Below are 24,668 nucleotides of genomic sequence, written 5' to 3'. Positions count from 1 at the left end.
AAAAAAAAAAAAAAAAACAAAACAAAAAAACGGAGAGATTGTGTTCACACTGTATAATTTAGGATATCTCTCCTACCATAATAGTTTGGGAGTTATTCACATATGACATCCTTTATGTAGATTTTTAACATAAAATAACAATGAACAATTTTACCATAAGAATTCATTTGAATACAAAATTGACAATGACAGTCTAATTTTATGTCACCAGTCCAAGTCGTTGTCAATTTGTTTGAAGCTTTTGGGCATTAATTTGTAAATTTAATATGGTTAGCATTAATCTGATAAACTTGTGCTTCATTTATTAACAGATACAGGATCTACGCCAGAAATTCAACAATCTGACCATACTTGAGGAGTGTGGATGGGAGAAAGCCAGCAATACGAGCAAAGATGTGTTTCAGGTAAATTTGTGGATTTCTAATATAGACTTTTACTTTAATGAATTTAAGCTTTAGAAACATTTAGCTTCAGGTTTTTCATTTCACAAAACGTGTCATCTATTACAATGTCCTGATTGTCTTGAAAGAGTGAGGAAAGGTCAACACAAAATTCAGGATGGTTATTTCTGGCGGGGGAGGTGGGGCTGAGATTGGATTTGGTCCTCCTGAGAGCTTCTGAGTTGCTAAGTAACGGTATGTACCAGTGTGTTTTATTCTTTAAACTGTACCTATACATTGTTTTGCAGTAATAATAGCAGTAGTACATAATTTATATAATGTGCCAACTATGCTTCCCAGGCCCTCACACACATTGACTCAGTTAATCCTCACAACAGTCCTGTGAGGTGGGTGCCGTTATCCCCGGGTGGGGAATCTGAGGCCAGGAAGACTCGAGCACGTGCCCAGGGTGGAGCTGGGTTTCTCATTCCAGAACCCATGTTCTTAACCCACAGGTTATGCCATCTCTGCTTTCTATACTCTTGTGCGTGATATATTTCAAAATGAAAGAACTTTTTAAGTAGAAAAGAGGAACAATGACTCTTAGACTCTCTCTCTTCTTCCCAAATTTTATCATGTAAAATTTCCTATTTTCTCTGTAAAATTGGCTTTGTTGACATGATAGATTCCATTCTTATCTATTTGTACTAATTTTTTTCCCAAAATATTTTAACTCCAAGCTTTTGGTTCAGAATTGCTACTTCTCAAGCCAGCTTGGAGCCCTGCCACTTTTTCTTTTAGATTTTAGAAAAATGCCTCTGGTTGTAAAATCAGGTTTCTAAACTGGTACTTTATTATGCTGTGTAATCCAAATAAAAACTCTGTTTTGAATTCTGTCTTAGGAGTTTAAGATGTTAGAGTATTAAAGGATTATTGTAGGATTGTTTTACTAATGAAGTCTCCTTATTTTACTAATGAAGTAATGTCTTAGTAAGACGTTAGTAATGTCTTACTAATGACAAAGGCCCTGAGGACAGTGACGAGATTGATTGAATGAATTTCAAGTCTGTTAAACAGGAAGGATGCTGGGACATTTGGACCTGCCGTGCGCATTTCTTATCGGGTGCTTAGTCCTGGGGACATAACACCATCAGTGACGCAGATAACGGCTGTGTCAAGACAGCATTATGTCGGAGCCTTGTAATTCTGCCCCTTACCACCAGTGTTTCTCTCCTACATTATTTTATAGGCCACCGTTAAGACTACTGAACAGTTAAAATCAAACTAATCTTTTATCTGTACTTTGGAACCATTCCCCCAGATCTCTTAGTCATTGACCTCTCATCCCATCAGTTAGCCTTGTTCTCTCTTTTCCATCAGTTTTTAGACATGTTGAAGGGTCCTATCTTTGTTTACATTAAACGACAACCACAACTAACTCCTTGAGGGCAGGAACTTTGTCCTTTACCTTTGACCCCCAGCATGTTTAGCACATACTAGGAACTTGATAAGCATAAGATGGATGTGTGAAATATTTTAGGCATGCTTTATTCATTTTTCTTATAAGATGGTAATGAGTTGCTTTAGTAAATGTCATAATTTCTCTTTGTAGGAAAAAGTTGTCTCGGGTATAGCGAGTGAACCAAAACATGATGATGCTGGGATCGCAGATGGGGGTCGCCTCGCTGCTGTGAAGAAGGCAATGAGAGAGAGGATGCAGCCGGGAGAGCGTGCTGAGGCCGTGGGCTCTGCGGTGCCAAAGGAAGTTGATCATAAAGCGTTTGACACTGGATCTTTTAGAATTGAAAGTCCCGTTAAATCATTCTCAGGTTAGTTTTTCTGTTGAGACTACTTAAGAAACGTACTTGGGTTGGATGGGAGCTTGTACAGGAGGTGAAAAAGTTTTCACAGGAAGCAATATAAGCTGTCTGTGATTTCTGGAAAATAGACCACATCCTCACCACCAAACACTTGCAGATTTTGTTTGATGGATGGGATTAGATTACCTGAAGTGACATATCTCCTAAAGTTGCTTTTCTGTGTTTTCTAAGTGACTTCACTTCCATTATTAGCCCCTAACCCCAAGGTCCTGGGAGGAAGGTCCCAGGTCCCAAGAGGGAAGGGCGATGAGCATGAGGAGTGAGGTGATTTCCTTCAGGTTGGTGCCAGGCTGGATGAGAATTTCAGCAGGAAAGGAAGCTTAGGCACCAAACCATCACACTTCTCTGGCTGTTCTTAAAAAATGACGCTTAGGGAAGGTGGGTTTGGTTTTATTTTCATTTGTATCAAAACTTTTGCCCAGATCTTTTTGAAACACAACAGGCCAATCCACAGACAGAAAGGGGACTCATGGTTGCCAGGGGCTGGGCGTGGGGAATGGGGAGTGACTGCTACAGAACCCGGGATTCCCTTGTAGGGGGATGTGAATGTTCGGGAACCAGACAGTGGTAATGGTTGTGCAACACTGTCTATGAAATAAAGGCCCCTGAATTGTACATCTTAAAATGGTTAAAATGCTGGTGGAACTTTATGTGAATTTTACCACCATAAAAAGAATGAAAGTATCTGCAGTATGATTTAGTTTATGTACAATTCTAGAAATCCCTAATCAATAGTGACCACAGGGAGCCTGGGGCTGGGGGCGGGAGGGATGAGAATGAAGCAGAGTTTAGGGGCCAGTGGAGACGCTCATCATGCTGACTGTGCTGACGGCTTGACAGGCCCACTGGAACTCACCAAACTGTCCACAGCAGACACCCACTGCTTCTCGCCCAGCAACCGTGCCCGGAGAAAGCCGCCAAAGAAGTAGAAAAGCTACACAGGTTTCAGCTCGTGGGGTCACTTTCATGCTCCCACACGAACATGCAAAGCGAGGGCCACCTCGCCAATGGGGAGTGATCGCCACCCATAATGTTCAGAGAGAACACACCCAAGCATAGAACAGCGTGCTACTTCTCATCCAAGAAAGGGAAGAAATTAAATATGTGTGTACATACACAGATGTATATTTGTAGGTATTTGCTCATATTAAAAAATAAAGGATAAGCCAAATTTATGAAAACTGTTACTTATGGGGGAGGAAGAGAGCAGAGTTGAACAGACAGGGGTAGACTCTGGACTTATGGGAATATATCTGGTTTGTGAGTTTTGACCTTGGAACCATGTACGTTTTTACATACTTATAAAACAAAATTTAAAAACATACTTTAAAAAGGCGATCTCTAACAGAAGAGAAGGGGACACTTCCGATCTTCCTCTTGGACCAGTGTTACCCTAATACCAAAACCAGACACAGGAATCACAGGAAAACTGCCAGCCAGTATCTCTTCTGGATACGGACACAAAAACCATCCACAGAATACCAGCCAGTGAAATCCAGCCACGCAGAAAAAGGACCACACACGATGGCCAAGTGGGATTTGCTCCAGAACGCAAGGTTGGTTTAACATTGGAAAAACCAACTCACGTAATGCACCTCATCCATAGAATAAAGAACCAAACCACACGGGCCTCTCAACAGACACAGGAAAAGCATCCGACCAAGCTAACATCTTTTCTTGATAAAAACGCTGACCAAACCAGGAATGGAAAGGAAAGTCCCCAACCCGATAAAGGGTATCTGTGAAAACCCACGCTCACAGCATGCTTAGCGGTGAAGGACTGGATGCTTTTCCCAAGGGCAGGATCAAGAACCTCCACTCTCGGACATCAACACCACACCACGCTACAGGTTCTTCCCAGAGCAGTCGGGCGCGACAAGGAAATAACAGATCCACACCGGGAAGGAAGAAGCGAAACTATTTCTAGCCGCAGGTAACATGATCATGTACACACAAAATCCTAAGGAATACGCTAAAACACTATTAGAACGAATAAATGAGTTCAGAGGACTGCAGGATACAAGATCAGTACACAGGAATTAATTGCATTTTTATACACTTGCAATGAACAAGCTGAAAATAAAATTCAGAGAAGCATTCCAGTTATAATAGCATCAAAAAGAATAAAATGCTTCAGAACAAATTTAACAGAAGATGTGCAAAACTTATACTTGAAAACTACAAAACATCTTCGAAAGAAACTAAGACCTAAATGAGTGGAAGACGTCCTATGTACACGGATGAGAAGACAGTAGTAAGACGGCCATACTCCCCACACCGATCTACAGAGTCAACGCGAGCCCAGCAGAACCCCAGCTGGCGTCTCTGCAGAAACTGACAAGCTGACCCTAAAATCCATAAGGAGTTGCAAGGGTCCACGGAGAGCCAAAACAAGCTTGAGAAGGGACTCACACGTCCCATTTCAAAACCGACTACAAAGCAGCAGTAATCAAGACAGGGTGGAACTGGCATAAAGACACAAGGACAGGTCAAGGGCTAGAATCAGAATCCAGTACTAAACCCTCATATTTATGGGGAACTGATTTTCAACAAGGGGGCCAGGGCCGCTGGACGGGGAAAGAATGGTCTCTTCAGCCTTGGTGCTGAGACAACTGGATTTCCAGACGTAAAAAATGGAGTTTGACCACTGCATCACTATATTCAAAAATTAACTCAAAATGGATCAAAGACCTAGACGTAAAGGCCGAAACTAGAAACTCTCAGGAAAAAACAAAAGCAAATCTTCATGACCTTGCATCTGGCAATGATTTCTTGGATATGACGGCAAAAGTACGGGCAACAAATGAAAAAACAGATAAAGTGAACTTTATCAAACAAACAAAAACTTTTTGGCATCATGGAAGACTATCAAAAACTGAAAAAAGGGGTCAGCCTGGTGGTACAGTAGTTAAGTTTGCACACTCTGCTTCAGTGGCCCAGTGTTGGTGGGTTCAGATCCTGGGCACAGACTTACACACCGCTCAACAAGCCATGCTGTTGCAGCAGCCCACATCCAAAATAGAGGAAGACTGGCACAGATGTTAGCTCAGGTCCAGTCTTCCTCAGCAAAAAAGAAAAGGTTAAAAAAGACTCAGGTCAATTCTCAGTTTTTCAGGTGCTGAGTACATATAATTAAAAAAAAGAAAAAACAACTCAGAGAATGGGAAAAAATGCACACCAAGTATTGGATAAGGGACTTGAATCTAGAATATATAAAGAACTCTTACAATTGGACAATAAAGTGACAATCCAGTTAAAGAACGGGCACAGGATCTAAACAAACATTTCTACAAAGAAGATGCACAAATAGCCAATAAGCAGATGAAAAGCTGCTCAACATGACAGTCTTCAGGGAAATGCGAGTCAAAACCACCAGGAGACACTTCGTGCCCCCTAGGACACGCTGTCTACAATCAGCAAGACACAAGTGCTGGCGAGGGTGTGAGAGATCGGAACCCTCCTACGCTGCCGGTGGGAATGCAAAATGGGGCAGCTGCTTTGGGAAATGGTCTTGTGGCTCCTCAAAGCGTTAAACATGGTGTCGCCATGTGTCCCAGCAATTCCACTCCTAGGTGTGTATATCTGAGAGAACCCTACACCTGCACACCAAGACTCACACACGCGTGTTCCAGCAGCCCTGTGCACCACAGCCCAAAGGTGGGCCAACCCAGACGTCCATCAGTTGATGAATGGATAAATGCACAACGGGACGCTGAAAGGACGTGCCACTGACACACGCCCCAATACAGACGAACCTTGAAAACACAGGCTCACTTGTATTTTTGCTTTATTTTGCAATAAAGCACTTCCTTTATTGCTCCTCGCTTTACCGCGCTTTGCTTTATTGCGTTTTTCACCAGATGCTCCACCAGCAAAGAGAAGATGACTTGCTGAAGGCTCAGGTGCTGGTTAGCATTTTTTAGCAATATGGTATTTTTTAATTAGGGTATGCACTTTTCTTTAGTCATAATGCTATCACCCACTTAGACTACAGCATAGCATAAACCTAACTTTTATCTGCACTCGGAAACCAAACAATTCGTGTGACTTGCTTTATGGTGACATTCACTTTGTTGTGGGGGCCTGGAGCCGAGCCCCCAGTGTCGCCCGGGTCTGGCTGTGTGCTGAGGGAAAGAAGGCAGACACAAAAAGCCACACATGGTATGGATCTGTTTACATAAGATGTCCAGGATACTCGAACCTACAGAGACAGGAAGTGGATTAGTTGGGGGTGGGGGAGGGGGGATGACAGCTAAAGGGTACAGGGTTTCTTTTAGGGGGTGACAAAAATGTCCTCCAGTTGACTACGATGATGGCTGCACAACTCCGGGCATACACTGCATTGTGCTGAGTTGTACGTTTTAAATGGGTGAACTGTGGTCCGAGACTTATATCTCAATAAAGCAGTTCCAACAAGAAAAGAGGACAAGCCCTAAAAACTGCAAGCAAAAGGAAGCACGTGAACCATTCAGCAGGTGGAACAGAACCTGCTCACAACACACATGGACGGAGGGTCAGCATCCAGAATAGGAAGAGACATTCCAGAGGGGAGGGTGGGGATGAAGAAAGAGAGAGAAAGCACCCCGGAAGCACAGGGGCAAAGGGGAAGCACAAGCACCCCAATGCGGCCTGAAGGCGGAGCTCAGGAGCACAGCCCAAGGCAGCCCGATCCATGGGGGAGCGGGACGCGTCAACGCCAGCACCCAGGAGGGGCCGTGCCAGCCGCCGGCTACACGGGAGCCTTCCCACGCGGCTGAGGCGATGTGGGAAACCACGATTGTGCTCGTCTACATGTGTCTACACATGTCAACATGGATGGCCTGGAGACATGCCACCGAATTTCAAAACCAAATGGTGAGACAATGCACGGGGGATCATGTGTTAGGCTAAGTTCAAAATCGACATGTTGCTGCGCATGGACTGTGGGTCCACTAGCACCCACCCTACGCAGGGAGAGACACGGGGCAGGAGGGCGCAGAGGAAGGCCCAGGCTGGACCTCAGGGGATCAGTTGCTTAAAAAATGCAAAGGTGAACGCTGCTCCATCTGGGAGGGCAACAACGCACAGGCATGTCTGTCTTCAATATTTGGCACAACCGTTAATACAGAGTCTCCACTGTGTTTCAGATCCTGAAAACAGAACACAAGCACCAACCCGTGAACGTGGTGCTGCCCAGAGGCAGCACGCAGGGCACCCACCTTGGCCACCTTGCCCATGTCCTCCATGGTGGCTCTCTCGTGCGGAAACTGGGCGAAGGTCCGCTCAATCTTGGTGATGACGGCATCGACGTTCACTGTCCCCTGCGGACGGCCTCGGGGGAAGTAGAAGGTGGGGATGCTCTGGCTGCTGGCTGGTGGCAGGGGCTCCTCCTTCTTTGTCTGGACCTGAGAAATGAGACAGGTGGTGAGGACTTGGGAACAGGAAACATCGTCCTCACATGAACCCGTAACAGACAGGGGCGGCACCGTTCTCAAAGTGAGCGCACGGGGCCACGGAACCCCAATGTGCACAGAACGCCAGACAATCCTGGGGGCCAACTCCAGCCATGAGGCCACCCGCATCCGAAAGGTCACACACCACAAGGGAGCGTCACATACCACTGATCCACACTGCTGAGCCTCCCCCAGCCCTGCCTCAGTGTGACCCCGCAACAGTGACAGCTGACGGCCCAGGCTGCCAGGGAGGCTGGCACAGGTCCTTGTGGGGAGCCTGCCCCGCAGTCCTCCTGGGATCAGGGTCCTCCAGGCGGGCCGTCAATGGCGCTCGCTCACAGCCAGGACAGGTGTGGCCTCTCTTTGGGGCCCACACCTGCAGTCGCTGGTTCCCACGTGTGCCTCCCGGAGAATGGGACGTACGTCTGTCACCTGACCTGGGATGGCCCTCCGGGAAAGGATCTGGCCCTGCAGCCTCTTTCTCGCCAGAAGGCAGAACGGCAGCTGAGCCACCCCAAGTGAAGCCAGCACCTTCAGCAGCAACTACTTCGGAGAAGTTTGACCTCCTGACATGCTTTCCAAGACACAGTGGTGTCGGGACGTGCCCTCGGGGATTCAGGGAGCTGACCTGCTGTGGGGCTGTCGTTACAGGCGGAAGGGGGGACTCTGTATATAAAACACGGTTGTTTAAAATGCCCCCAAGCAGAAAGAGCTGTTCAGTGGACCCGGTTAAGGAATGACTGCCGAAAGTTGGCCCCAGGCCGGGTCTGCAGCACCGAGGGGGGAGAGGCTCTGAATCTCCTCTGAGGCCGAGCCCATGAGGCTCGCTGTTCCCACTACGGTGGGCACGGTCGCCCAGCAGGACTCAGCAGCATCTCCCTGCTGACTCAGGAGAGGCCTTCTGGGGCCAGAAACAGCTCCTGGGAGCCGGGTCGTAGACGGCCGCCGAGGACCAGGCACCCGGTCGGCCTCGACGGGCAGTGACGGGGAGGCACAGTCTGGCCCATGGACGCATCTCCGGTCTACACCCTACATTCTCTAGGGCTGGGGACACGAGGCCACAGTCTCAGGAGGCAGGAACAGCCCAGCGTCCTACTGGGGAAGGACTGGACTGAGCAGCAAAAACCCAATGCCTGAGGCCACGGGGGCTGATGGGGCCGGGAGTGGGCAGATGGTCAGGAGAGTGCACTGTGAGGGTCCCCAACTCAACAAGGTCTGGGGAACCCAATGCACACGGGACACCACGGGACCACATAGGACCTGCAGACCCTGAGCGTGCAGGAGACACACACACAACACAGCAGGCCGAGGAAACACCACAGAGGGTCCAGGGCCGGCCCAGTGACCGGGCACAGCATGGTTCTTACCCAGAGGAATGGCACCGCCAGCAGGCCCGAACGCCCAGGTGGGGGGTCCCCTCCATGCGCCACGGGGCACTCACATGTCAGCCACCCTCCCCAAGGCCGAGTGACAGAGCACAGCTCATGCAGCCACCGCCTCATGCCACAGGGACCAGGGGCTGGAACACCAGACACCAACAGCACTACCAATTTGCCACCAGGATACACAGTCAACACGGCTCCCCACTGAAACCTGCGGGTGTCCTACACATCTCGTCCTGCAACGGGGGCCTCTTCACCACCCAGCTGCAGCCTCTGGGACCGGCTAGTGTCCTCCTCAGTCCATCAGTCCATCTCAGGGACGGCCCATGTTCTCTCAGTCACGTCTCGGGATGGCCCCACGTCCCCCTCACTCATGTCTTGGGATGGCCCCCCACGTCCCCTCAGTCACGTCTCAGGATGGCCCCACGTCCCCCTCAGTCACGTCTCGGGACGGCCCTGCATCCCCTCAGTCACGTCTCAGAACGGCCCTGCATCCCCTCACTCACGTCCCGGGACGGTCCCTCGTCCCCCTCACTCACGTCTCGGGAGGGGCCCATGTCCCCCTCAGTCATGTCTCAGGGTGGCCCCGCATCCCCTCAGTCACGTCTCAGCATGGCCCCATGTCCCCTTCAGTCACATCTCGGGACGGCCTCGCGTCCCCTCAGTCATGTCCCGGGACGCCCTGTGTCACCTGTCTGTTTTCCCTCCAGCACTAGGAGGAGGAGTCACTTGTAAACGCTTTCTGTCCTGCCCCACTGACGTGACCCACAGACGACAGCAACACGTCCAGAGGTGTTGCTGTCCTGAGTCTGCTGTACTGGGGGGCTATGGGGAGAGCCTGCAGACGCACGACAATGAGCCCTGTGATCACAACAGGGCAAATAAAACAGTCAGGGGTTTGACGCAGGGTCACCTCAGTGCTGAGAGCCGAGAGGCAGATGTGGACGGCACGGTGATCAGAAAGGAGAGGCTGCAAAGGGCGGCCCTGAGGTTCCGGCACCTATTGCAGGCCGGCTGTGCTGAGCGAGGTGGATCTGCCATGGACGGTGGGAAGCACGAGGACCACACTGTGGACTAAGCCTCAGAGCAGAGCAAAGGCTGGACGATGACCTCGGGCCCACCCTTCACGAGACTCGGCCCGAGTCAGCACCCAGGGACACAGGCTGATCCCCCTCCTCCCAGCCCGGGATGTCCTGTTCCACGGGGATTGGGTTACAGTGTCAGAATCACTGAGTCCTGATGTGACAGCCCTGCACAGCAGCACTGAGCCAAAACCACACCCACCGTGGCCCAGGGACAGGCGGGAGGGGAAGCCACACCCAGAGCTGCCTCCTTGGAAGGAGAGGGTTCGGTTCAACAGATCTGCTGGGGGTGCCCACGATTCGCTTTGAGGAAGATAACTTTTCCCCTCGATTTCTGGAACAAAGACTGAGGGCCATTTTTCATTTTTTTAATTTTTTGTGAGGAAGACTGTTACTGAGCTAACATCTGTCCCAATCGTCTACTACTTCATATGAAGGAGGCCGCCTCAGCGTGACTTGACGAGCGGTGCTAGGTCTGCGCCTGGGATCCGAACCCGCGAACCCCAGGCCACCGAAGCGGAGCCTGTAAACTTAACTGCTGTGCCCCCGGGGCAGGCCCCTGAGTGCCTGTTTCCTTGCCTTGTGGCGGTGGTTCCGTTTTCCCGTCTTTCTCTTTTCTTCTCTCCCGCGAGGCGGAATGAATTGCGAGCCCAATGCCCTGAGCTGTCGGCCACAGTCGCTGCCCTTGTACCTTTGTGCAATACGGTGTTGGTGTTTCCTGAGCACCGACCACATCTTCCCATGAGCCATCTCACTCAACTGCCGCGTTCAGGACAATCTGTGACTGACGTGCCACCAGCATCCTGTATTCACGGTGGGAAAACTGAGGCACAAGGAGTCTGGCGCTCCAGGCAGAGGGCAGGGCACCTACACTGTGGGGTGGCTGCCCCTGGGCTGGTTCTGGAGCCGTTGTCAACCATGTGCCTTCTCCCCAGTCCATGGCTGGGCTGACACAGACCCCTGGGCTGCTAAGTCACAGGGACGTCGTTCGCTGCTGGTCAGCGCTAGGAGGCCGCGCACCTGGTCACCTGGGAAAGGACAAGGAAGAGGGATGACAGCGCTGCTACGCCTCCATGCAGACACACTGCTCGGCCTCTCGCCTACGACCAGGTGTGATTCCTGAAAACGAGGTTGCTGTCACCGTGTCAGCCGGCTTCTGCCAGACCCGTTACACAGTTAATACTCAGGCCGGTCCTGAGAAATGGACTTTGACAAAATGGACAGAACGTGACAAAGAACTTAAATCAAATCTTCCTGCGGCTGTCAGTGCACAGCAATCCACCACGAGGCTCACCCTCGCCCCCCTGGCTGGCCCGAGCGTCCCCATGGGTGCCCTCCTCCCCCTGGATGGCCACAGGCACACTCCAGCTGGTGACGGCGTGATGCTGACTCCACCACACGAAGCCCTGAAAGCAGCGGGGTGGGCTCACTGGGGCGTCCTGGACATGTGGTGTCAGGCCCTGTGTCGCTCACGCCCACTATCTGTGCCCCCCTCCTGTGGAGACATAGGGACATTTCCTGCCCAAGGGCTGCCAAGCGACAGCTCTGGAACCTCGCTGGACACTCACGAGGAAGTCTGTCTTCATCTGCACAAGTCACGCGTGGCGACCAGACCTCCTCATGAATCCGCAGTCTACGCAGATGCGAATCCAGGCTGGGATCCGCGAGCAAGGCTTTGCCCTGGGGTCCTGGCGGCTCTGCCTGGGGAAGTAACGTGGCCTTTGTGCCCTGGTGACCTCGCGGTGACCCGGCCGCCACCACACGTGAGGGGAGGGCGGGAGGCCAGCATGCCCCTTTGTGGAGCAGCAGCAGCAGCAGCGAGTGCTCGTGGCTCCTGTCCTAGGCGTGAGGATACATGCGAGCACCTCCTGAGGGGGCTTTGGGGGCCTGGTGTCCCTGGTGCTGGTGTCTGCACACACCACAGTCCTAAAGGTGGGCGGTCCCCACCACGGGCTAGGCGCCTGTCCTGCGTTGTTTAAAGGTGAGCGAGTGCAAGAAGCTTACAAAGGCCCCAATCTGAATGGGAGCACAGGGAGGCAGCCGGCACGGCCTCAGCACCGCAAGAGTGTGGCTCGTCCACGTGCTCCTGCGGGAGGAGCTCCGGGGGCCACCACCATCTCCGACACCGCATTCCCTCCTGCCCCGTCAGCAGAGGGCGCTGTCAAACTGAGGTTCCGCCGTCTGGGGGAACTAAGACACCACACAGGCATCAGGCTCCACCCCCACCGTACTCTGAACCAGGTGGAGCATCTCCTCATTTGTCTAAAAGGCAAGGACACCATCTTCCCTGCCCCTTCTCTACTCCACGCTGTGCCGTCATTTCTGTTCCTCCTCTGACCATTCCCAGGGCGGCACGTGTCTTCGGCTTTGTGAGTTTTGTCCTCCGTCCCCAGGCCCCACGTCTTTTTATTTACTTTGTGACGTCTGTCACCACACGGGAGTTTTTAGATCACGTTTGTAGTCGGCTTCATTCTCTCGTTGGTCTAACAGATGGTCCAAGGCAGCACTGGGAGCTACTTTATGACATCTGAGCACGTGCCCTGTGCTCACGAACTCAGAACGACCGGCACCACGGGGACAACGTCTGAGGTCTGTACAGTGGCCCATCGACCCTCCCATGGCCCTGCTGGGCGGGGAGGCCTCGGACAACAGGAGAGGCCAGAGGTATAGAGAAGGACATGGGGGGCCAGTTCCAAGGAGGATGGACACCGGGCCCCCCTGATGCAGGCTCGGCTGCAGTCCGAGAGGGAGAAGCTGATGGGCCACCCGGGCAGAGGGGCCAGCCTGGGCCAAGGGCACGGGGAGCCCCAGGTCCTGTGTGGGCCTCGCAAGGGGCAGAAACCACGCGTCAGGAGCAAGTTCACCAAACCTCTGTGGGTGGAGACGCGCCAACGTGTCTTCCGAAGCTGCAAAGACTGAGCACTCTAGGAGGCAGTATTCACACTGCACGGGATGAACCACATCTGACGGTTTCTACCCGCTTCCTGAGCACATGGCGCAGAGATTCCCACGACAGCGATGGCACCGGCTCAGTCACCTGTTCCTCCTTCTCCATCCCCCACCGTCTGCTGGTCCGCTTGTCTCCAGGGGCAGGAACAGGAAGGGGATGGGGCCCAACAGCCAAATGGGCCTCCCAGTCAGGACTGGCGGGGAAGGGCCTGCTGGTCGCGATGGAGACACACACACAGACGCACACACACGCATGAGGCCTCCACGCCCAGGGCTGCCACGCGAGGGCCTGTCTCTGCCTCAGCTCGTGTGTCTGTTCCTGGGGGTGGACACACAGCTCGCTGATCTCCAGGAACCCCTCGCCTCGTGCGGCAGCCCGGGTCCTTCTGACCCTGGAACACAGCAGAGCTCCTGTCTTCCTCTGCTCCGGGCCCTGAGGCCTGGCCCCGAGGACACACGCATAGCTCCATGAGACATGACCTTCTGGACAGCGGCACAGGACGAGCAGAGTGGGACACGAGCGAGCTTACTGCCTGGGGAGCTTGACCATGGTGGAGGGAGGACGCCCACATGGGCTGCGCAGTGAGAGACGGCCCCTGTGGTCAGAGCCATGCGGACGGGGGGAATTTGGGGGGAATTTGGCAGATGGAGGGAGGGAGGAAGGGAGACAGCTACAAACTTAGGGGCAAAGACACAACCACAGGTCTTTGGTGCTCTTGACAGCGCCCTGCAGACACCCCGCATGGCCACACTGGCTGCTGCCAGCAGGAGGGCTTCCCTTGAGGGTGCCACACGTCCCTTCCACCAACACGCTGGTACAGGAGGACGGTCCCCTGGGTCAGGAGTTTGAGAACCACTGCACCACAGCTCCCTGGGGCACAGCGGGTGTGTGGAGGCGCTAATGACTGCCCCTGTCACTGCCCACCTCAGGGCCTTTGTGCCTACTGTTCCCAGGCGCCCCACAAACACTGCCTTACCTCATCTAAGACCATGATCAGATCCCACCTGCCACTAGCATGTCATCAATAGACAACACAACACCCCCCGCCTGAGCCCACTCCCACCTGCCGTCCCCTCACACCAACCATCACCCCAGGTCACAAGGTCATCCCTGACACACCACACATCCCACCCCACCTGCCGCCCCCTCATAGTAACCGTTACCCCAGGTCACAAGGTCATCCCTGACAGGACAAACATCCCACCCTACCTGCTGCCCCTTCACAGGAGCCATCACCCCAGGTCACAAGGTCATCCTACACACCACACATCCCACCTCACCTGCAGCCCCCTCATAGGAACAATCACCCCAGGTCACGAGGTCATCCCTGACAGAACACACATCCCACCCCACCTGCCGCCCCTTCACAGGAACCTCACCCCAGGTCACAAGGTCATCCCTGACAGAACACACATCCCACCCCACCTGCCGCCCCCTCATAGTAACCGTTACCCCAGGTCACGAGGTCATCCCTGACAGAACACTCATCCCACCCCACCTGCTGCCCCCTCACAGGAACCATCATCCCAGGTTACAAGGTCATCCCTGACAGAACACACATCCCACCCCATCTGCTGCCCCCTCACAGGAACCATCACCCCGGGTCACAAGGTCATCCCTGACAGAACACACATCCCACCCCATCTGCTGCCCCCTCACAGAATACATCACCGCAGGTCACAAGGTCATCCCTGACAGAACACACATCCCACCCCACCTGCCGCCCCTTCACAGGTACTGTCATCCCAGTCAGGCTCTGTAGGCTTTTCTGTCATCCCAACTAGAAGGTGCAGCTACCCTCCAGTGCCTGGCACAGAGCAGGCCCCCAGCAATATGCAGTGATGGAACGCACATCCCAAAGAGCTCCCCTGAAAGGAAAACACCTTTCGCTGTGTTCGGAAAGCTGCTACCTCAGAGAACTTGGCCACATGACTCTGTTTCCCTCTGTCCACAGTGAGTCTCTCCCAGCCTGGAACCTTCCATGTCTCTCACACTCATGGGGAAGCAAGCGTCTCCCACCAACTCACTCCCTGAGGCACAGCGCAACACTGGATGACCCAGTTCTGGTGCTGGACTTGCAGGATCGACTCAGGGAGAAGTAAATGCTAACATGTGTGCTCTTTCTGCGGCCCTGTCAAGACCCAGGTACCCGGACCAGCCCTTCTGAGGAAGGCAGCTGGAAATGCTGGGGAGAGCACTTGACAAACATCTTCCTGAGTGCCTCACGGACTGGCAAGAGAGGAAGGACTCTCAGGGCACGGACGCTGGGAAGGGGCACCCAGCGAGGCCAGGAGAGGCTGGACAGGCGCTGCCTTCAGGGAGTGCACTCAAGGGGGTGAAGTGACCGTCACCTCACAGTGTTGCAGAGCTCGGGGACAGGAGGCAACATCCAGCATCCTCGACGGAGGCTGCCCCCTGAGCGGGATCCTGGGGGCTGCCCCTGCAGTGAGAAGAATGAAGTGGAAATAAATCCCCACCAACCTCTGACCCCAGGAAGGAAAGGACAATCATAGGCCTGAAAGCTGGTGCTGCATCAAGGGGCTGTGGGCAGGGGTGGTGGCGAAGCTCCCGAGAGCTCACAGCAGACTCCCAGTCAAGTGTGCAAACCAAATGTACATCCTGTGCCTGGTCCCCAAACCCTCCAGCCGACGACATCAGGCTGCCACAGATCAGCAGTGCCCGGAAGCAGCAAGATGTGCTGAGGTGAACCATCCTCAACTCGGGACTCAGAAAACGCCCCAAGTTCCAAGGAAAGTGAGGCGTTCATGATCAAAATGCACAAACACACATGAAAGGAAGGCACCATGGGGGAGAGCCGGCAAGCAGGGAGCAGCTGGGCTGGCGAAGACTCCGGACTCTGACGTTGTTGAGAATGAGAGCCGACACGCTTCATATATCAAGACAGGGAGAGGCTTGAAGATGCAAGAGTGAGGAGACTTAAGACAGCCCCAAATAAAACGTCCAGAAGAACAGGAAACACACTTGCTTTCTGGGTTGGAGAGCAGAGCAGCACAGCTGGGAGGGACTCGTGCCCCGGGAGGGAGGAGACGCAGGTGCTGAGCCTGCAGCTGCAGAGCTGGAGACACATCCTGAGACCCGAGGCCCAAGGAACCCCAAGCAGGAGTCCTTGGAGCGACCCACACTGCACACCGGACGACGAGACTGGACAACACCCAAGACAGCGGCAGATCCTCAGAACCTGCCACAAGGAGACGGAACGGAACAGAAAAGGGGACCGTCTCCAAAGGAGCGACCCAGGAGCCCTGCAGCCAGCTTCTCGACAGAAATGCAGGGGCCAGAGCTGGAGGAGAGCGGCTGCCCTTTCGCCCAAACGCCACCTCCCGGGAGGTGTCTGCCACACAAAACCAACATGGAGACAGTTTGAGACCAAAACGGAAGAAAAGCAAAAGCGAGCCGGCCACTGTCAGCAGACGCTGGTCCAGGATGTGCGGGGGACCGTGCGTCAGGCAGAAGCCAAGTGCTCCTGACGCAGGTCGGAGATGCAGGAAAGGGGCGTATGGGGGGCAAATCTCAACACGCTGACTGTGTGAATCATCATAAGGCGGCGATTTTATTTCTTTTTAAAAACCCTCCGAAGGCAACAACAGCAGTATAAAATGAATGGGGTCATGGAATGGAAGTGTCTGAGAGTTTTGTTTTTTTTTGTTGAAGAAGATTAGCCCTGAGCATCTGCCGATCCTCCTCTTTTTGCTGAGGAAGACTGGGCCTGAGCTAACATCCGTGCCCATCTTCCTCTACTTTATATGTGGGACGCCTACCACAGCATGGCTTGCCAAGTGGTGCCATGTCTGCACCTGGGATCCGAACTGGTGGACCCCGGGCCGCTGAAGCAGAACATGCTCACTTAACTGCTGCGCCACTGGGCCAGCCCCCATCTGAGTGTTTTGAGCTGGAAGGCAAAGGTATTAATTTTTCACCTGGAAAAATCCAGTAGTGGCCATTTCTAGGATGAGCAGTCAGCTAGGAGCAAGGGAATACTCCAAAGTAGGAGAGGAAAAGAGAAAGAGGAGGCAAGAAAGGACAGGACGAAAATAAACCAAGATGGACGAACAGTCATAACACGTGGAAACAGACAAACGGCACAGTTAAAAGATGAAGATCAGAAGGAAAAAGAGAATCGTGTCTATTCACAAGAGACACACATAAGACGTAAGGGTGCAGAGGGTGAACATCTTCTCAAAAGACGGAAAAGGGTAGAGGGGCCGTGGGGTGGCTGGACTGACGTGCACACAAGAGGTGGAGGTGTGGACAGTACTAGAGAGAGACAGGGACCGCGTCAGGGCAGGCGACCAGGGGAAACGACATGCCTCAGAGCTGGCCGATGCCGGCCCCAGGAGCCCCACACGGACACGGCAGACGCTGCAGGGAAAAGCAGAGGTCCAGCCCCCAGGGAGGCCGGGCCCAGCTCCCCGGAGCGATGACGGAGCTGACTGGACAACGAGAAACAAACAGCCTGCTGCAGACACGGGAGATTTACAAGTTTAATCTCCGGGACAGAAATAGATGCGGCCCCAGCACAGCTGCAGCTCTCACATTCTTTTCCAACACACAGGACGCCGTTGGGGGCTGGCCACCTCCTGGGCCGCAAAACAGGTCTCAGCAGGTCCTGCAGGGACCGTGGGGCGCATTCCCCGACCTCCAGGGGACGCGGCCAGATGACTGGAATGAACAAAAGTGGCAAAAACACACACGTGTGTGTGTGAAAGGAGAGTCCTAAAGTACGGCTCAGGCCTCTTAAAAAATGACAACCAGCCGACCAAGGGGCATTCGGGTCCCCAAGCCTCTTGCCTGGGCTCCCACCCGCCCCGCCCCACGCAGGCCCCCTGCAGCCCCGATCAAGGGGCACGGCCTCACGGAGAGCTACCTCTGTAGAGGGCCCCAGCCGCCTGCTCCCTGACTCGACCCCACTCCTGGGACCTCAGACTCGCCCATGGGCCTCCCAGAACACACAGTGCGGCGGAGCGGTGCCCCCACGACCAAAATCCAAGCCCTGGGATAAAGCAAAGGCATCTCTTCTCCCGCAGAAGGGTGTGGGGGAGCCCAGCAGAAATCCGTCCAGCTGTGTCTCTGGGGTCACACCTCCCAACACCAGCCTCGGACGGTCAGGTCCCAGAGGGGTCAGACGGCACGTGCTGGGACATCAGATGGGTCCCTCCGACTCCAACGGGCCAGGACAGGGCACAGGTGGCAGAATGAGAGCAGGCCAGGCAGGGACGCTGGGCCGGAGCGGCCAAGCCCAGCAGCGTCCTGGGCGGCCCCGTCTGAGACCGGATGCAGCAGCAAGGCCGGGACGGGGCCCTGGACGGGGCCAGGGAGCTCAGGGGGACAGCCTGTGGATTCCAGGTGAGCCCAGGCCCCAAAGATGCTGCACCCAACAGGAGGCCCCTGTGGGCCGCGAGCTTTCTCCTCGGCTCCCGTGGACCCTCCACACCAGCTGGCAGGAGGTGCGCCAACTAAACGCGTGAACGACACTCCACGCTGACAGATGGGAGCCAGAGGTCAAAGTTTAACACAGGGGAGCCAAAGACAACAACGGGGGAGCCAGGCCCTGCACACGGGTTCGTGCGAAGGATCTCCCTCCAGCACAGGAGGGGCCGGGCTCACTGTGGAGGCTGCTGGGCCAGCCGCGTTCACAGGAGGGAGCAGAGCTGTGTTCCCAACACTGACACAGACGGGGGAGCCCGGCTGAGCGGGGTCCCCGGCCTGGACACTGTCAGCCTGGCTCTGCACCTGCCCCACAGGACGGGCTCCCAAGGGGGCGTGTGTGCGGCTCTGGAGTGGCCTGTGAGGGGAACCTGCATCCACAGCCGAGTGGACAGAGGGGCCGCTTCCAGCTGCCAGGGTCCTGGGAATGTGGATCAAAGGGGGTATTCATGACCCTTCCTGCAGGGTACTGTGACCCCACCCAGACTAGGACCCCAGACTGTGGCCCACTTGCCATCTGGGACAGGCAGAGCTGGGAGGCCACGCTGTCACCCCAGGGAGGGGAGGTCAGCTCAGAGTCCAGGACTGTCCCCAGGGGGTGGCCACACTGGGGTCTGGAATGACGCTCAGCGGGGTCTGTGTGCCCTGAAGGACCCTGCAGGGAGGCTGGACAGCGTGTCCTGGCCCACAGCAAGGTGACAGAGTGGAGGAGCAGAGGCGCCCGTCAACTGTGCCTGAGCCTGTTTGTGGAGAGTGGGCGAGGGGACCCCCGGGGTACAGGACGCTCAGGACCCCTTCCAGCGGGGCGAACCGAGCATGTCCTGGGCCTGAGAGAGCCTGCAGTGACCACCGGGAGTTGGCGCTGCTCGGCGCCCAGAAGGCCCGAGAATCCCTGGGCAGGGTGGGCGGGTGGACATGGGAGGCGGGAGCAGGGATGGCTCCACTGTGGATGGCACAGCCGTGCCCCAGGGTCCTCTGCTCCGGGCCAGGGGGGCCCACTGAGCGGGTGGCGTGGCCGTCAGGCTGAAGCACCACCTCCCTCCCTCCACCCCCAGCCTCTCCCTCTACCCCCAGCCTCTCCCAAAGATGTTTGCTGACCCCCCCCAAGGCTGTGTCCCGAATCCGCCCTCCAACATCTTGGGGTGAAAGGAGCCAGGAGAACTCTCCTTCTGCTCCTCCCACAACCCCCATGAGAAAGACCCACTGGTCCACCGCCTGCAGCCCAGGGAGCACTCACGTTACGCAATGCACATCGTCACGGCTGAGAAGCAAGGTTGAGACATGTTTTCTGTGACAAGAAACAACTTCCCATGAAATGAATTCATAAAGTTTGATTCCCAAAAAGTGATTTTCATTTGATAAGCAGCAGCCCTAAAGCAATGCAGACTTTCCTGCATGGGCTCTGTGGAGAGCCGGGCCCCCAGGCACGACCATCCTGGGCGAGGCTGGAGGGATTTCCGGGTCTCCCACACAGCCAAGTGGACCATCAGGAGAAACCCTAACTGCCCCACATCTGTTTTCCTATCGTCAAAGCAGGACCCGCGTGGGGCAGATTCCACTCCTGGGTCTCCAAATGCAGGCACTTTCCTTAAAATCTAGGGACAGACTCACACCTTCCCCAGCTGCAGACAAAACTTCAGAAGTTGGAAGACACAAGACAGGAAAAATTCCCAAGCTGTGTAAAAGCTGAGATATGATCCCAGAAAAACTCCCATTAAAATATCAGCAGAAGGCAGGTCTTTTTTTCCCCCAGATGGCCCGGTCTGATTGGATGTCATTTTTTTTGGCCACAACAGGACGTTAAGTCCTGGCCTAGAGAAAAAGTGCGGGTGTCTAACTGCAAGAGGTGAGGCGTTCAGGAGCAGGAGCCCCGGCCCCAAGCCCTGTGGCCCTGCCCCCAGCACCGGCCCAGAGCTGAGGCGAGGACAAGATATGCCACGGAGAGACCCCTCGAGTCACAGACAGACTCTGGGGATCACGGGCTGTCTGATGCTTCCAAACGACTGGGTCCCTCAAGCTAACTCGTAACACGTCCAAGGTGTAGACACAGCAGGTCTTACTCCTCTGAGCACACACAACCATGGAGAGGGTGTCTACACGCCAACTACTCACTATCAGCACCGAGCCATCCACTTGCCCGGCCCATGTGTGCAGATCCCCACAGCCCAGTAAACACCATGTGGCCGAGAAGGCCAGGCGTCCCACAGGGCCGTGTCATCACGGAGATGGCCGTGACCATGGGCCAGGCTTCCCACCGGGACCACAGGGTCAGGTCCCCACCCGAGCCAGAACCTGTCCACGCGCTGGGGGCTTGCATCCTGGCCACACCGCGGCACCTGCCGCCAAAACTCCAGCAACGGGCGAGCTCTTAGGAGCTCTCCCAGCGACTTCACGCGGGACCCACGCTCCCTGCATGGGTGGGTGCGAGCAGCCCCCACCCCCCCACACCAGGGAGGGACTCGGGAGGGACCCGGGTGGGCCGGGGGGGTGACATGCGGCAGACCTGGATCTGCTGGAAGGCCTTGAGCCTCTTCTTGAAGCGGGAGGGCAGCACGAAGTCGCAGCCGCGGGCCAGTGAGGCCAGCTCCTGCCTCAGGCTGGGGTCCTGGCACAGCGACGGCTCGTGGAGCCGCATGTCGGCTCGCGTGGGCCGCCAGGGCCCGGGCCAGGCACCTCGCTCTGGCTCTTGCTCTCGGGGCTGGGCCTGGCTGGGGCCACTGGGCTCGGGGCGGCAGCTGCGCCCAGCAGGACGGTTGGGGTGGCTGGGCTCAGCGCACTCCGTGCGTCGCTGGCCAGGCGCTGTGGGGGCCGGCCCAGGCGGCGCGCGTTCCACAGGCTGAGGAGGGCACATGGCTGGAGGAGGGGTGGCAGGCCACCCCTCCCGCGGGCGGGCGGGCCGGCGGCTGTGCAGGCAGGAGGGGACAGCTGGCGCGCCCTGACCGAGCAGCTCTCTGCGCGACTGCTGAGGGTGCGGGAGGCCTTGCAGGGGGCGGTGTCTGCAGGGACCCCGGCTGTGGCTCAGTGTGGACGCACAGGGCACAAACAGGTCAGCAAGGACAGCCGATCTGGGGCAGATCTGGGGCCGCCTGCCAGCGCTCGCACAGCGGGGAGGTGGCGCTCTCCCCAGAAGCAAAGCCTGCCCGCCCGCCCACGACTAAAGGGGACCTGCCACAGGCTCCTCGCGGAGGAGCTGGTTCTACGCTGAGGCCCCAGCCTGGGACCCAGATGCAGCCAAGCAGCTGTTCCCTCCCTGAAAACGCACTGGGAACAAAGGGGTCTGCCCGCCCCAGCTTCCCCTGCTCGTTAGAGGCTGAGAAAACATACTGAAGCTGCAGAGGACACCGGAAAGTTTTCTCTTCAAAAATCGGGTGAGGGGGTGAGTATTCTGGCTTCTGTAGTCTTGGTGCCGGTTCCACACGACAAAACGTAGAATGTCAGGACAGGGCAGAAAGTACCACAACATACAAGGTAACAATATGGAACGACAGTGTGGAACGTCACGACAAAGTACCAAGTAACCAGAACGTCCAAAATAACGACAGTGCACAAAGTACCAACAGGGCAGAACGTAACCACAACGCAGGATGTAGCGCTAACGCACACCATAAGGTAGGAGCCAGTCACATAAACGTCAACAGGGCAGCAGACAGCAGGTGCACTGAGGATGCGGCCAGCGGACACACGGACACCCGGCACCTCCGCCCGCTCCCGCAGGAAGGACCAAGGCTGCAGTGGGGGCCGAGTCGCCTGGGCCCACGCAACTCAACAACAAAACATCAAACAACCCAATCAAAAAATGGGCTGGAGACATGAACAGACATTTCTCCAAAGAAGATATACTGATGGCCAATAGGCACAGGAACAGATGCTTATCATCGCTGATCATCAGGGAAATGCAAATCAAAACTACACTAACATATCACCTTACACCCGTTAGAATGACAAAAATATCTAAAACTAATACTAACAAATGTTGGAGAGGTTGTGGAGAAAAAGGAACCCTCATACACTGCTGGTGGGAAGGCAAACTGGTGCAGCCACTATGGAAAACAGTATGGAGATTCCTCAAAAAATTAAAAATAGAACTACCATACAATCCAGCCATCCCACTACTGGGTATTTATCCAAAGAGCTTGAAGTCAGCAATCCCAAAAGTCCTATGCACCCCAATGTTTATTGCAGCACTATTTACAATAGCCAAGATGTGGAAGCAACCTAAGTGCCCAGCAACAGATGAATGGATAAAGAAGATGTGGTACATATATACAATGGAATACTACTCAGCTGTAAAACAGAACAAAATCATTCCATTTGCAATAACATGGATGGACCTTGAGGGAATTATGTTAAGTGAAATAAGCCAGCAAGAGAAGGATAATCTGTGTATGACCCCACTCATATGAGGAATTTAAAATTATGGACTAAGAACAGTTTAGCGGATACCAGGGGAAAGGTGGGGTGGGGGGTGGGCACAAAGGGTGAAGTGGTGCACCTACAACACGACTGACAAACATTAATGTACAACTGAAATTTCACAAGATTGTAACCTATCATTAACTCCATAAAAAAGTGTTAAATGTATATCTTTTTTTACTTATCAAATACTTAAGGGAAAAAAAGACTACCCATTGTAGGACAACTTACTCTGAAGTAGACACTCTCACATATGGACAGTGGTAATAAAAGGATTTAGAAAACAACTTGGCAATAAGCCTTTGATCTCTTGAGTAATTCTGCTTCTTTTTATCTATACAAAGAAAATAATTCTTAATAAATAACTTTACTCACAAAAGATACTGATCTATGAGTTATTTACAACAGCGAAAACACTGTAAATAATTAAAATGTATAATAATGGCTAAATAAACAGGTATGCATAAAAGTCATACAATATCATACCATCCATTAAAAATAATTCAAAAAAGTTCAATTATAATATGGAAAATAGTTCACACTACAATGCTAACCAAAAATAGCAGGCTATAAGTTGTAGACAAAATATGATCACAACTATGTTTAAAAGCACATGAGGTAAGCCCTGTGGGATAGTGGTTAAGTTCACGTGCTCCACTTTAGCGGCCCGGGGTTCATGGGTTCAGATCCCAGTCTCAGACCTACACACCACTTATCAAGCCATGCTGTGGCGGTGTTCCACATACAAAATAGAGGAAGACTGGCACAGACGTTAGCTCAGCAACAATCTTCCTCAAGCAAAAAGAAGATAAGCAACAGATGTTAACTCAGGGCCAATCTTCCTCAACAAAAAAAAATACAATAGGGGGCCAGCCTGGTGGCATAGTGTCGTTAAGTTGGCAGCAGCCTGGGGTTCACAGGTTCAGATCCTGAGCACAGACCTAGCACCACTGTCAAACCACGCTGTGGCGGCATCTCACATAAAATAGACGAAGATTGACACAGATGTTAGCTCAGCAACAATCTTCCTCAAGCAAAAAGAGGAAGATTGGCAACAGATGTTAGCTAGGGCCAATCTTGCTCACACACACCAAAAAAAAAAGGAAATAAAATAAAATAAAATAAAACTATTACAGTAAAATACTGTCAGAAATATTAATAGTAGGTGTTATCTAGATGATAATATTATAGGTGATCTTTTTCTACCTTTTCATATTATAAATTTATCGCTTTTATGCTGTAAAAGTTCTGTTTTCTTTTTTAATTCATGTAATTTTCTTTTATAGTTCATAAATGAAGATTGGAGATGTATGAGGTAAACTAAACTTAAAAGTTGAAAACTTAATTTTCCTAAGATTTTGCAAGGTAATCCACTCCCATTCAAGAAATTACTCATATGTGCATGTGTTTTTAGTTTTAAAATTATTGTATCTATTTACAATGCATTATAAAATATACAGCTCATTTATTTGTTAGTATCCATAATAACTTCAGTTATAAATCAAACAGTATTTGATAGTTAGCTTTTCACACCTCCTTTATTTACAAGTTTACTCCTTGCTTTAGTGTTAGAAATCTTATGTCCTTATTCAAGTAAAATTATAAGAAATTCTATCAAAATCTTCCAAGTATTAATTACATAAGCATATAAAATAAAGTCTAATTGTCTATAAACTTTTTATGCCTTGATTTTAGTCGCAAATG

At 53.3% G+C, this 24,668-nt stretch overlaps 1 protein-coding gene and 1 long non-coding RNA gene across 10 annotated transcripts in view; one reads left to right on the top strand and one right to left on the bottom strand.

Annotated features, from left to right (window-relative positions):
* The window catches only part of LOC139039706 (serine/threonine-protein phosphatase 2A regulatory subunit B'' subunit beta-like), a 56,032-nt gene extending 33,814 nt beyond the window's left edge, over positions 1–22,218 (bottom strand). For 8 of the 9 annotated variants that reach the window (XR_011502408.1, XR_011502409.1, XR_011502411.1 and 5 more), the window contains exons 1-2: positions 21,055–22,218; positions 7,459–7,644 (exon numbers count right to left, since the gene is read on the bottom strand). Coding sequence is in view for 3 of the 9 variants with exons in the window: in XM_070506476.1 (XP_070362577.1) it covers positions 7,459–7,644; positions 21,055–21,402 (534 nt within the window). In the remaining 6 variants the exon portion in view is untranslated. Of the gene's footprint in view, positions 1–1,912; positions 2,129–7,458; positions 7,645–21,054 lie in introns of those variants that run through there. The other variant, XM_070506475.1, reaches the window with a different exon arrangement.
* Positions 7–7,451, top strand: LOC139044923 (uncharacterized). The gene is made up of 3 exons (XR_011502416.1): positions 7–404; positions 1,993–2,209; positions 3,101–7,451. It is a non-coding gene; the product is annotated as an uncharacterized lncRNA (long non-coding RNA).
* Positions 22,219–24,668: the final 2,450 nt, after the last annotated feature.

Source organism: Equus asinus, chromosome 3, assembly GCF_041296235.1.
Source record: "Equus asinus isolate D_3611 breed Donkey chromosome 3, EquAss-T2T_v2, whole genome shotgun sequence".
NCBI lineage: Eukaryota > Metazoa > Chordata > Mammalia > Perissodactyla > Equidae > Equus > Equus asinus.
Note: the sequence above shows the minus strand (reverse complement) of the source record. Positions and strands in the feature narration are given on the sequence as shown.